General features: G+C 47.7%; 1 protein-coding gene across 4 annotated transcripts; it reads left to right on the top strand.

Annotated features, from left to right (window-relative positions):
- Positions 1-343: 343 nt before the first annotated feature.
- Positions 344-11,704, top strand: CCKBR (cholecystokinin B receptor). Of its 4 annotated transcripts, XM_012654251.1 has the most exons (6): positions 344-815; positions 9,226-9,477; positions 9,644-9,893; positions 10,193-10,350; positions 10,564-10,904; positions 10,956-11,704. In XM_012654251.1, exons 1-6 carry the CDS (start codon positions 665-667, stop codon positions 11,100-11,102), a joined length of 1,299 nt encoding a protein of 432 aa, XP_012509705.1. In that variant the 5' UTR covers positions 344-664; the 3' UTR covers positions 11,103-11,704. The 4 variants fall into 4 exon arrangements, with proteins under 4 accessions (XP_012509705.1, XP_012509704.1, XP_012509703.1 ...); XM_012654250.1 differs by having other exon boundaries at positions 10,564-11,704; XM_012654249.1 differs by having other exon boundaries at positions 10,193-10,365; positions 10,564-11,102.
- The last annotated feature ends 2,883 nt before the right edge of the window (positions 11,705-14,587 follow it).

Genomic DNA, 14,587 nt, shown 5'->3' with positions numbered 1-14,587 from the left:
ACGTAGGCTAAGGCACCTTGGCCGCAGCGGGTGACGCACGCAGACCTGGTCTCCAACGCCACCTCCACGACCCCTGACCCACCAGAGAAAGATGCTGGACCCCGCAGCAGCCGCTCCCTATCCCACCCCTGCTACACTCCTTCTGCCTACGCTGCCTGCGCGCGCGCGCGTACACACACACACACACACACACGCGCGCGCACACATGCACACACACACACGCACACATGCACACACATACACGCACACACACACACGCACACACACACACGCACACACACACACACACGAATTCCCAGGAATAGGGAGCGCTGGTAAAGGGGTGGGCAGGAAAGAAATCTCTAAGAGAAGGCAGGAGAGGTCTAGGGAGGGGCGATCCTGGTGAACAGTTACACAGGGAGGCGCGTAACTCCAGAGCAGAAGGGGCGGAGAGTCACCTGGAGGGACTGAGACAGACCAGAGCAGGGAAGGGACGGGAACCTAGGCGGGGCGAGCGGAGAGGGAGTGAAGGGGCTGGGGCCAGGGTTGGGGGCGGGGACCAGGGGGGAGCGGGAGCCGAGTGGGGTGGGCGGGAGCCTGAGCCGGAATCCCAGCGTGAGCAGGTGGAGCCGCGGCGGGAGGCAGCCGGGCCGAGCTGAGTAAGGCGGCAGGCTCGGCGGGGGCCATGGAGCTGCTAAAGCTGAACCGAAGCGTGCATGGATCCGGACCCGGGCCGGGGGCTTCCCTGTGCCGCCCAGGTGGCCCTCTCCTCAACAGCAGCAGTGCGGGCAACCTCAGCTGCGAGCCCCCTCGCATCCGCGGAGCCGGGACAAGAGGTGGGTGCCTTCCTGAGCCCCCTCCACAAGCTCCTCATCACTGCACCCCATAACACTAACAGAGGCCCCCATGACCCCTCCACTACTCCCTCAAATCCCCACCCCATCCGCCTCCAAACAGCTCCCCCTCGCAGATGCACCCCCACAGCTCTTACAACTCCATCACAGCTTCATACCACCTGGTTAGAACTCCTTCACGTCCCGGTCCCCTGGTCACACCCAGAGCTCCTTCTCACCCCAGAACACAACACGCACCCCAACACACAGCCCCTCCTAGACACAGCCGTTGGGAGGCAAGGACCTCCTCTTGCCAATCCCTCCAGATCTCTTTTTTCCTTTTAGATTCAGTTCACAGAGCCACACAGCAGGCAAGGGAAGGGAGAAAAAGGCAAGACTGGGAGAAGAAGGGGGCTGACTGAGGGAAGAAGCACTCTGAAAGGTCTGAGTGGGATGTCAGAGTTATAATCTCCTGTGTCCTCCATCCTAACCCTCAGCCTTCCCAAAAAAGATCCTCAAATCTGAATTTGGCTGAACAATGGAAATGCTCCTTAGAGCTGCCTGTCTCCATTTCACTTATCCTCTGCCCCCCAAGTTGGAGTTCTCAAGGCTCTGTGCTTTCTCTTGTTCAGTCTCCAGGTAATGTCTCCAAGTCCCTTCTAAGCCTTCTCCCAAGCCCTAGGCTTGTAGTCCCTAAGCTAGGTACTGGGGACACAGGGTTGAACTAGACCCAGTCTGGACCCTCTTTAGTCTGTAGTCAAGTGCAAAGGAGAAACAAGCAGATGGAAAAATTACAGTAGACATGGAAGTCCCATGATAGAATCTGAACTGTTGGCACCCAAAGAAGATGGAGTCTGAGAACTATACAAAGGATGGAACCTGGGAGCTGGGTCTTGAAGTTCGAGTTCAGTGGGCAGACAAGGAAGGAATGGAATTCTAGGTAAGGGAACAATATTAAGCAGAAGGAAATTATTCAAAGTTCAAGAAGGGAAAGTTGGAATAAATTGTAATCCAAGTATTTATTTACCGCACAAAATAATCCTTGCTTTCTCAGCCTAGTTGTTACGCACTTCCACTTAGGTTTATCATTCGACAAATATTTATTGAATGAGAGATTGTGCTGGGCAGTGAGGATGTAAATTGAACAAAATTGACACAATTCCTACTTCATGGAGCTCAGAGTTTAGTGGAGGAGACAGACAAGTAAGTAGGGAACTGCAGGTTTTCAGAGAGCATGATAGACCTGGCTAAGAAATATGGATTTTATCCTCAGGGCAATATGAATTATTACCAGGATTGGCTCTGTAGTGCAGAGGACGGACTAGGGGGCACGAAATGGAAGGCAGGGGGACACTTTAGAAGGTTATTATATTACACCGGTTGGAATGAAAGATGGTGCTAGCTTAGCCGAAGGTACTGGCAGTGGGGATGGAGAGAAGTAGATAGATTTGAGAGCCACTGCTGGAAATGAAATCAATAGAACTTGGCAATTGATTAGAAGTAGAGAGGTCAAGGGATGATATCCAGGTTTTTCACTTGAACAATTGAATGGATGTCGTTTCTATATATAATGAGAAAGATAACAAAGAAGCAGAAACAGGTTTGGGAGATGGGATTATAAATTCAGTTTGGAACCCACTGAGTTTAGATGCTGGTGGGACATCTAAGGTGAGGTTACCCAGTAAACTATGGATTCCAGGGGTCTGGGATTTACAGGAGAAGTCTGAGGTAGAAATACAGATTTGAAAGGTCTTTACCTAGAGGAGGTAGAAGCCATACAAATAGATAATATCATAAAAGATTGTGTAGAATGAGAAGAGTAGAGGTCCTGGGACAGGACCCTGCAGAAGACCAATATTTAAAAGCCAGGCAGAGGAAGGAGAGTCCCTGACCGTCAGAGACAGGAGCTACATCCTTCCAGAAGGCAAGAGAAAGGAGAGTTTCAAGCAGGGTGAGGTAAGTGATGTCAGATGCTGCCGACAGAAGTCGGATAAGGATAGAAGAGTCAGAACAGTATCCTTCGGATTCAATAACAAGGAAGTTCTTAGGAGGAGTTGTGGGTATTGAGGCCTGACTACAATAGGTTGAAGACTGGTCCAGTGGAGGTGGGGGCGTGGGTTAAGAGGAGTGAACCAGATGTGTAGACAAAACTTTCAAGAAGTTTGGTAGGGAGAGGGAGAGAGACAGAAAAATGGTGTCAAAAATAGTGTGAAATTGAGGAAGAAGGGATGTGAGTGTAGGTTTGTCTTTTGGATGTGTGTGCGTGCGAGAGAGACAAGAGCATTTTAAAATTTTTGATGGATAATGGGCCAAAAGAAAGGAAGTTTGAAGGTACAGATGAGAAAGCGGCTCATCAATAGAGCAAGGGCCCCTGAGAAAGCAGGACGTGAAGCAATTCAGAGCACAGGTGTAAGAATTGGCCTCACTTACCTGGATATCGTTGCTCACGTGCATGTGGATGCTACCTAGGCAGTCAAACTTTACACACAGAGACCCTGTTCACCACACCCATTCAGGTACTAACCCCACAGATGCATATGTTACTCAGGCTCACTCCAATGTTACCATAAAGATTTGGATGTTACCACTTTATTCCTGTATAATCCACACAGGCTTGAGTATTACCCATGTTCACTCAGATGCTACCCACAAAAAGACAGATGTTACCACCCTCACTTTACCATTGCCCACAGTCATTTAGATGTTACCCATCCACCAAATACTACTCACTTCCATTTTATTATTATCCACACACAATCAGATATTACCTATGCCCACTTAAGTAACCCTTCTCTAGATATTACCCTTAAAAATCACAGACATTACTCTCGCATACTCAGATATTACCCATAAAGGCTTAACTATTACCTACACTCACTCAGATGCTTATTTTACTCAGTTAGATTAACATCTTGACATGCTAACATCTCACATCCATACCCAGCTTAAATACTGCCCATGCATACTTAGATATTTTATCTGTTCACTCAGCTATTACTGTCATCGCTTGGCTATTCCCCCATTTACATAAAGACTTCTGAATGTAACCCATACTTCCTGAAGATGCTACTTATAAAATGAGATGTTATCTACTGAGTTGGATATTGCCCTTCCTCTTTCAAATGTTACAACACTTACTCCGATATTAACTAAACTTAAATGTAACCCACACTCTATCAGATATTGCCTAAAGACATGTAGATGTTACCCTTCTCCAGATACTGCCCACAGAAGTGTTACTTTTGCCCACCCGTATATTATCTCAAAGACTAAAGTATTACCCAATGCTCACTCTACATACCCTTGCAGATTGCCTTCGCTCCCTCAGTTGGTACCCATTGACACTTGGATGTCCCCTATTCACCCAGCTATTGCACACAGTCAGTTGGATGTGATCTCTGCTTACTACAGAGACAGGTCTTTGATGTCTGTGTGCATGGGTGACCAGATCCAACATGCTAGTGGAAGGCAGAATTCAAGGCATCAGCAGCTTCGGTGCTCTGTAGAATCCTTCCTTAGAAAAGTCTGGTTTTCATTTTATGCCATGCTGCCTGGATTGTTGTGCTCATACTTCTCTGCCATCATCTGGATAGAGAAAATACATCCTCAGGAAGATGATACCCACAGGTAGATTATCAAGGCACAAGTGACTGTATCCCAGGAGGTGCTATCTCCCATCCTTCCACCCTGCCTTAGGTTCCTGGTCACTGAAGCCACTGTAGTCACTCTTATTCAGACACACAAATGCACATGGATGTACACACACACACACACCCACACACAATTATGATTTACTTTGTGTGCGTGTGACTTTTTAAAATTAATAGAGTATTTTTAGAGCAGTTTGGGGTTTACAGAAAAATTGAATGGAAAATACAGAGAGTTCCCATATACCCTCACACACACACACACACGCATGATTTTACCCTATTATTAATATTTTGCATTAGTGTAATACATTTGTTACAATTGATAAGCCAATATTGATACATTATTAACTAAATTCTATAGTTTACATTAGAGTTGACTTTTGTATTGTGCAGTTCTGTAGGTTTTGACAAATGTATGATGACATGTATCCATCATTATAGTATCATACAGAATAGTTTTACTGCCCTAAAAATCCCCCGTACTTTACCTATTCATCCGTCCTTCCTTCTCCCCAAACCCCAGGCTGTAAGATTGCTTTTCATTAGAATTTTTTACATCTTCTAACTGTTCAACAGTAAAGACCTGGAGAGATTGTGGTGGCTGGGAATAAGATAATAGCTAGGAATGCCCAGTAAAACAGCAAAGCACTGTACGATTTTTGGTCATTTTTACTGGGACTTTATCCTCTAATTTTCAGGAGTTCCCAAGCAGATTGGAAACTTCATAAGGGTAAGATTTAGGTTCATCTTTCTGGTCCCCCACAGTTAGCTATTAATAAGTTCAGGGGCACACACATGGGGCACATCAGCTGGATGGATGCATGAGAAATGTTCTTTTCACACTTCAGAATGCTGTGCCAACTTGAGATGTGGCAACTGCACCAAGAATCAGTTGAAGAGAAACACCCAGAGGAGGTTGTGGAAGAGATGACAGAACTAGAGAGATTAAAGAGGTGGGGGTTAGGGTAGGAGGACAATGGACTTGGAAGAGAACACCCAGAGTGCCAGACAGACCATCAGCACTTTTTTTCTGAGACCAGGGACTTCTCTCACAGAGATCTCCCTCCCAAAGGTTCTTTATTTTTCCCTACACACAGACACACACACACACACACACACACACACTCCCCTCAAATTTATCACATATAAGCCTTCCATAATCCCTCCCTACAGAGAAGGGCCCAGCTTCCAAAAGAGACACAGACGGTTTGTATATAAAAGTAAAAGTTATGCATCCAAAATTGTAGCCTGTCACTGACCCTCCAAGGGCCTTCCAACATGTGTGTCCAAAGAGACACAGGCAGAGAAGAGAGAGCATGATGGAGTATCTCCACAGAAGTGAGGGATGAGGAGAGAAGAAGCAGGTGCATTTCTCTCTTGAAAGGCAAATTCACTCAAGATTCATTAACGAGTATGTGTTGACCGCCTCCTATGTGCTGGACATTATGCCAGATGCTAGGAGTATACTGGAGAATGAGATGGACCTTGCCCCTGTCCTCAAGAGGCTCATGGTCTAGTGAGGAAGACAGAGAGTTGAACAGTGAGAAATGCCGTGATTGAATATAGAGAGAGGGAGAAAGAGGCATATAGATCGAGATGTGATTGAGAGAAGGAGGCAGTATGATGAATGACAGAGCAGCCAGGGAGCAGTAGGAGGGAAAGCATTTTAGGGATCCAGAGACTTGGCTTCTATTTGGATTCAGCCCTTTACTGGCTGTGTGGTCCTGAGCAAATAATGTTACTACTGAGTTCGGTTTGGGAATATCTTATAAATAGCATTCCTTTGATGGCTACAACAACTCTAAATAAGTTGGTTATTATTATGAGAAAATACAGTCATGCATCACCTAACAATAGGGATACTTCCTGAGAAATGCATTGTCAGGCAATTTCATCATTGTGTGAACATCACAGAGTGTACTTACACAAATCTAGATGGTGTAGCAGCCTGATACACGCCTAGGCTACAGCCTATTGCTCCCAGGCTATAAACCTGTACAGCATGTTACTATACTGAATACTGTAGGCAATTGTAACACAGTGGTAAGTACATGTGCGTCCAAACATATTTAAACATGGAAAAGGCACAGCAAAAATACAGTGTAAAAAATTTTTTTAAAAAATAATACACCTGTATAGAGTACTTGCCGTGAGTGGAGCTTACAGGACTGGAAGCTGCTCTGGGTGAATCAATGGGTGAGTGGTGAGTGAATGTGAAGGCCTAGGGCATTACTGTACACTACTGTGGACTTTATAAACACTGTACACTCAGACTACATTAAATTTATTTTTTAAAATATTTTTCTTTCTTCAATAATGAATTAACCTTAGCTTAATGTAACTTTTTTACTTTATATGCTTTTTTTTAACTTTTTGACTCTTTTGTAATAACACTTAGCTTAAAACACAAACACATTGTACACCTGCACAACAATATTTTCTTTCTTTATATTCTTATTCTATATGCTTTTTTCTATTTTAATTTTTTTTTTTTACTTTTTACATCTTTTTGTTAAAAACTAAGATACAAACACACACATTAGCCTAGACCTACATAGAGTCAGGATCATCAGTATCACTGTCTTCCACCTCCATATCTTGTCTCACTGGAAGGTCTTCAGGGACAGGAATATGTATGGGGCTGTCATCTCCTGTAATAACAATGCCTTCTTCTGAAACACCTCCTGAAGGACCTTCCTAAGGCTGTTTTATAGTTAACTTTTTTTAAATAAGTAGGAGTACACTCTAAAATAACGATAAATAGTATAATAAATACATAAACCAGCAACATAGTCATTTATTATCACTATCAAGTATTACGTACTGTACCTAATTATATGTGCTAGACTTTTTACAAGACTGGCAGTGCAGTAGGTTTGTTCACACCAGCATCGCCACAAACTCAATGAGTAATGTGTTGCCCTTGACATTACACTAGGCAATAGGATTTTTTTTTCAGCTCCGTTATAATCTTATGAGAACACTGTCATATAACCAGCGATTCCTAATGTTTTTGGCACCAGGAACTGGTTTCATGGGTGAGGGGCGGTGCGGAGCTCAAGCGGTGATGCAAGTGATGGGGAGCAGCTGTAAACACACATGAAGCTTCACTAGCTCACCTGCTGCTTACCTCCTGCTGTGTGTCCCCGCCCCATTCCTAAGTTTCATGGAAGACAATTTTTCCATGGACAGGGGTGAGGGGGTGGCGACGGGGATTTGCAGCCTGATACCTAGCAAGCCACAGACCAATAACCGGTCTGCGGCCCAGAGGTTGGGGACCACAGATATGAGCAGTCTGTCGTTAACCAATACATCGTTATGTGGCACATGGTTGTAGTTCAGTTTAGGAGCTATGACAAGAGTTAGCCCACGTATGGGGCTATGGGAGAGAGGGCTACAGCTCTGATCCCTTCCCTCCTCCCAACCTGGGAGGCTCTGCCCCCTGCCCTCTCTCCCCAAGTGCCAATCTCCCTCATGATGTAGCCATGGGTGTAGGTGATTCAGTCCAGATCTGCTTGGCTGTGATGTGGAGGTCCAAAGATGAATCCATCTTTCAATAGACAATGACACAAACAAATGGGGTCAGCCTCCCAGCCCCTCTGCCGCACTCGGCAACACTAATGTACCCCTGTGAGCTCCCACAGCACCTCGTACACCCTCCAGCCTCACTCCTTATCACACCATGTGGCAACTAACTACCTGTTTGTGTATCTGAGTTTTTCTCTCCATGTGAGCTCTCAGATGGCAGGGAGTTTGTCATGTTCATCTCTTTGTCCTCAGTGCCTGGCACAAAGAGAATCCTCTGTAAATATTTGTTAAGTGAAAATGACTGTTTGGAGATAATTAAAATACAAGACAGAAAGTAAAAGGGGCTCTAATGGTTGTGTAAGGAACATGCATAGGTCAGAGGAAGAGGAGATTAATACCAAATGAGGTGTCCAGAATGGCATAACAGAAGAGATGGCAGTCAATTTGAGTCTTGAGGGACAAAGAGTGAACAGGAATTCACCAGCTACAGAAAATAAGCTTGTGATGGGGGGTGGAAGTGGGGAGGAGGGTTGATGAAAGGGTATTCCAGGCTGAGAAACCAACTTGAGCAGGGAGGAAGTCACGAGTGCACATGATGCATTCAAAAAACTGAGTCATCCAGTGGCTTAAGTGGGTGCAGTGCATGCAGGAGGTGGGAGGAGGAAGAAGGCTGTGCTCGGACGATCTTGATGACATGCTAAGGGTCATAGGCAGTAGAGAGTGAAGGGTTTGGGTGTTTTTTTTAGAGAATGAGGACATGATCTGATGTGATTCAAAATGCAGTGAGTGGGTAGTCAACAGTGACAAATGCTACAGAGAGGTTAAATAGAATAGGCTAAGAAGGGACCTTTGGATTTGGCAATTAAAGATTAGTGTCCTTGAGAAGAAGTGTCCAAATAGTGATGGGGTACAGAGCATTGGATTGTAATGGACTGAGGAGTGAATGGGAAGACACAAATATAATCCTTTCAAGAAGATTGGCTGCAAAGAGAAGACAAGATTTGAAACAAACCTTGAGAAGAGACAGGATCTCTTAAGGAAGGGTAGAGTTAGGCCAATTTAGCTGAGCCTCAGGGATTAGAAGGATAAAGCATTCAAATTCACTGTTTACTGGGTAGGTCGTGGGTGGGGGATGCAGGGATCTGGCTGGGGAGTGAGAGTTGGGTTTAAGTGGGATAGGAGTTTGGCTGAGTGAGGACTGACCCCCTACTGCCACTTCTCCCTTTACTGCCCAGAATTGGAGCTGGCCATTAGAGTCACGCTTTACGCAGTGATCTTCCTGATGAGCGTTGGAGGAAATGTGCTTATCATCGTGGTCCTGGGACTGAGCCGCCGCCTGAGGACTGTCACCAATGCCTTCCTCCTCTCACTGGCAGTCAGCGACCTCCTGCTGGCTGTGGCTTGCATGCCCTTCACCCTCTTGCCCAATCTCATGGGCACATTCATCTTTGGCACAGTCATCTGCAAGGCGGTTTCCTACCTCATGGGTGAGTGACATAACCACCCCACCATCCCTAACCCCTCTCTCCTCCTAAAGTCCTTGCCGGATGCAGGAGTCTTTCCCAGTTGGTAGGGGGAAGGGATGGAGGAAGTCACATTGGTGAGTGTATAGTGCAAGTTTCCTAGGTGATTCCTTCCTCTTCCCTTGCTTAGGGGTGTCTGTGAGTGTGTCCACGCTAAGCCTCGTAGCCATCGCCCTGGAACGGTACAGCGCCATCTGCCGACCACTACAGGCGCGCGTGTGGCAGACGCGCTCCCACGCGGCTCGAGTGATTGTAGCCACGTGGCTGCTGTCGGGACTGCTCATGGTGCCCTACCCTGTATACACAGTCTTGCAACCAGTGGGGCCTCGTGTGCTGCAGTGCGTGCATCGCTGGCCCAGTGCGCGGGTCCGCCAGACCTGGTGAGGGTGCCCACAACCTATCCAATGAATTCCCTTCTCCATCTTTATCAGATGCTTACGACCATTCCCCAGAACTTTCCTCCAGCTGCTCCAAGAACTACCACGCCAACTGCCATTCCTCATCCACCACCTTGGGGGTCCATACCCAGTTCTCTAGCCCTTCCCAGCTGCACCCCTAAACCCTATTCCTGCCTCAGGTACCTGGCCACAGCCCTAGAAACACCAACCCTTGGCTCTTTCGCCATCTATGATTAGAGACGGTCAGAAACCCGCGTGACTGGGCTGTGTTCTGTCTCCAGGTCGGTACTGCTGCTGCTGCTCTTGTTCTTCATCCCGGGTGTGGTTATGGCCGTGGCCTATGGGCTTATCTCCCGTGAGCTCTACTTAGGGCTTCGCTTTGACAGTGACAGTGACAGCGAGAACCAAAACCGGGTCCGAAGCCAAGGAGGACTGCCGGGTGGGGCTGGACCAGGTAGGTGAAATCCAGGAGAGGCGGAGCTTTAGAAAGGAGGTGGGGCCTACTGGAGTGGGTGGGGCCGAAAGGGGTATGAGAAGAAGGCCAGAAATAGGGTTGAGATGTGGGGAGGGGGCTGGTGCTGGTAGGGGGGGATTGGGCTGGACATTGGGAGGACTCTGGCTTCTGCTCTGACTGCCCACTCTCTGTGCTCAGGTCCTGTGCACCAGAACGGGCGTTGCCGGCCTGAGACGGGCCTGGCTGGCGAGGACAGTGATGGCTGCTATGTGCAACTTCCGCGTTCTCGGCCTGCACTGGAGCTGTCAGCGCTGACCGCTCCCACTCCTGGGTCAGGACCCGGCCCCCGTCCCACCCAGGCCAAGCTGCTGGCTAAGAAGCGGGTGGTGCGAATGTTGCTGGTGATCGTTGTGCTCTTCTTCCTGTGTTGGTTGCCAGTGTACAGTGCCAACACGTGGCGCGCCTTCGATGGCCCGGGTGCACACCGTGCACTCTCAGGTGCTCCAATCTCCTTCATCCACTTGCTAAGCTATGCCTCTGCCTGTGTCAACCCCCTGGTCTACTGCTTCATGCACCGTCGCTTTCGCCAGGCCTGCCTGGACACATGCTCCCGCTGTTGTCCCCGGCCTCCACGAGCTCGCGCCAGGCCTCTTCCAGATGAGGACCCTCCCACCCCCTCCATTGCTTCCCTGTCCAGGCTGAGCTACACCACTATCAGTACGCTGGGGCCTGGCTGAGGGGTACAGGGAGTGTGGGGGCTGAGGCAGGGCAGATGAAAGCATTGACCCATCTAGTCACACAAAACACACTGACCACAAATGACACAAGAAACTGACACGCAACAGCATGGACTAACCCCAATGCACAGGAAAAGGTAGTTTACCTGACACAGAAGAAACAAGAATGGAACGCTATACAGGAAAGGAAGTATACTTCCAATATGGGACTGAGCCCAGCCATAGAAACATGGCACTGACCTTGGACAGACACAGACACCACATTCCTAGCAGTGAACTATTTCTACACAGTGGGAACTCTGCCAAGAGATGGCCTGCCCCTAACAAACATAAATTAATGGAACTGACTCTTTTAGGAGTTACGGAGCCTGACACAGGACTGACTCCTGGGATGCTCCAGGCTGTCCCCAGTTTGACCTCACAATGCCCTTCTTCAACCAGCACTGAAAATACCATCAGGCCTAATCTCATACCTCCTTGACCAACAGGCTGTTTTGCACTGAAAAGTCCCTTCGTCCCTTTCCAGTTAAGGACTATGGCTCTGTCCCCTTCTTCCTCACCCAAACTCTTCAAGAAATAATAAATCACTTAGCTTCCTCCTGGAATTCGTTTCTGTCTGGACTTTTGGGGGGCAGGTGAGGAGGCAAAGAATTTTGTGGTGTTCTCCCTCTCAGGTCTCCCCGACTGCTGCCTACTCCTGTGTGTGCACACCCCCCTTCCAAAAAGCCCATGGCCTCAGGCTCGATGTACATTCTCTCTGGGTTGTCATCCTGGACCTACGTACACTCCTGTGTCGTAGTAACTGGGCGTGGCGTTGGGAGGTGGTATGTCCATGACATGTCATGATTCCTGATCACATTCTCCCAAAGCGGTGCCATTGGTAAGGTACTATATTAATGGATGCTTATTAAAATTCTGATGAAAAGATAAAAGAGGAAGCACTGTATAATAAGACACAGTTTATTCAATGTGTGTTGAAACATCAGGGACCAGACCATGACAGGTGTACAGAAGTTAATTAAAGAGTAGGGCCTTTTTCTTGCACATTCACTCATCCCCTGCATCAGAACCTAGCCAAGATTCTGCCAAATGGAAGCACCCTTATGAGCCACAACAACAAAGAGGCCCGGGGCTGGGGACGGGGTTGTTGGGGTACAGGCTGGCTCTGAGTGAGAGTCTGAGAACTCAGCCTCCCTTTTGACTATAAGACTGATCTAGCCCCAGAGAGAGGCAGAGACCAGCAACATCATCTCTCCACACAATGACAAACAGATGAGGAAGAGCAGGAACTGAGGACCTCACCAAGGGGACATACATGGATAATCAGAGGCATCGCGTATTGGAAGAGGGGTGTCTTGGTACTTCATCTTGTAACAGGCAGGAGAAACCGAGACCCAGAGCTGGAAAGAAAGTTGCCCAAGGTCATACAATAAGTTAGAGCAAGACAGAAATAATCATACTGAGTTAGACACTGAGCTGGAGATGGGGAAGAAGCCGCACCCATGAGGGGCAGATCCAAGTCCCGTGGGACCTAAGGTTTATAAAATTGGGTGCCCCTTAAAAAAAAAAACATACAAAATTACACATACAAAATTGCTGGAACCCCGACGAGGGCCTTGGAAGAGGCTTATGCAAGAGAGGAGCCCTGAAATTTAAGCCTCGTTAGCTTTACAGCCAATGTGCCTCTAAAATCCACCCACTAATTACCCGGGAGAAAGGCTGGATGGAGGGATGACAGTGAGAAAGGAGCATGGGTCTTCTGTTTACCAGGGCTAGGGTTGCTCCCATCCATCGTTTCTACAGAATTCTGGACTGCAAGAGGCAGGAGGAAGGAAGAAAAGGAGGGAGAAGGCATTCCAAGCTGTCAACCTACGACAGTGCTGGTTAAAAATAGAATCCCAGCTGGTCTGAGCAGCTGAAGGCAGATATTGGGCCTTTCTCTCTCATGCCAATTTTTCTGCAGGGTGGGAGCAGGCCTGCCCTTATACTCCCCAGCACTCCCCATGGTCTCTTCTGAAGGGATAACAAAGGCCGCCCCTCTGTTAGATTAGTCCCAGCTAGGGACTGAGCTACTGTTGACCACCAGGGGGCAGTGAGGCTCGGTGTAGGGGGAGGGCTGGGTCTGGCCTCTGAGCCTGGAGTGTGCACCTGCGTGCAGTGTCCTGGGCCTAGCCAACGACCTAGCACACAGGCATGGCCCACTTCACACATGGCAGCCCTTTAGTCTACAGAACATTTGCGCCTCCATCACCTGCCACTGTGCTCTTTCCAGTTTCCAGATGTGGAATCTTGGGCTCCTCCTATCTATTTTCCATTTCTTGAATCCTGACAAAACAGGTCCGGATGTAATGTCACTGACCCCATGAAGTCCCGCTTGGTCACTTTAGCAAAGCTTGTATTCTCATACGGTACTGACTGCTTTCTCTCTTCTATCACACTCCGTTTTGTTCCTGCCTGATGTCTCCTATTTGACTGGGAACGGCGTGATGTAGTAGGCAGATGACTGAGCCTGGTTGGGTGATGGAGGAGGTGGTGGTGAAATCTAATGCTTCTTGGTGCTCTGTGGCAGGCATTTTATATACACTGATTCATTTCATTCTCAGAACATGTCTACAGACCATTTCCCCTCATTCAACAAATGAGGAAAGTGAAGCTAAGAAAGCTGAAAGGGAGTTATAGGAGATCCAACAGCCAGAATACAGCCAAGATCTGAGCTCAGGAACCTGACTCGAAAGCTTTTTCTCTTTCCATTATACTGTGTTGCCTTCTTTCAAGTCTCGAAGATCTTTTGAGTCCTGGTCCTGCCTTTAAAAAGTTGAGTGATTTTGTGCAAGTTATCTCAGTGAGTTTCAGTCTCGGCAGTAAAATAGGAATAATTATATTAACCTCATACTGCCATTTTGAAAATTAAGTAAAACAAGGCTCAAAAAGTGCTTACGAGCTACTTGGGAGGCTGAGGCAGAAGGATCGCTTGAGCCCAGGAGTTTGAGGTTGCTGTGAGCTGGCCTAACGCCGTGGCACTCACTCTAGCCCGGGCAACAGAGTGAGACTCTGTCTCAAAAAAAAAAAAAGTGCTTACAATTGTACCAGGTACATAGCATAAGAAGGGTTCAACTTGAGGTTGCAATGACACCAGGAAAAAAGACCCTCTGCTGACAGTCACCCATAACTAACAGGGACAGAACTCTGGGTCCAAGAGGAGGCTCAGGGCCTGTTATAAGATGGTATTAGAAAGTGGTGAAGTCAGGATTTGAACCCAGGTCTGCCTGATTCCAAAGCCCATGCTCTCTTTTCAGTGCATATCCTGACTCTGATCTTCCAGAGGGATCATTCAGGGCTGGAGAGGAATGAACTGGTTGGAAGCAATTTGGAATCAATCAAGACTCTTCCCAGGGCTCCAAGTAGTAGAACCGATGTTAAGTCTATAGCTCTGCCGGCTTGGACCCCTCATCAAGCCCCAGTTGTAGTGTTCCCATCCCTGCAAG

Source organism: Propithecus coquereli, unplaced genomic scaffold (assembly GCF_000956105.1).
Source record: "Propithecus coquereli isolate 6110/MARCELLA unplaced genomic scaffold, Pcoq_1.0 Scaffold44, whole genome shotgun sequence".
NCBI classification, from domain to species: domain Eukaryota; kingdom Metazoa; phylum Chordata; class Mammalia; order Primates; family Indriidae; genus Propithecus; species Propithecus coquereli.
This window is presented reverse-complemented; position numbering and strand designations above follow the sequence as displayed.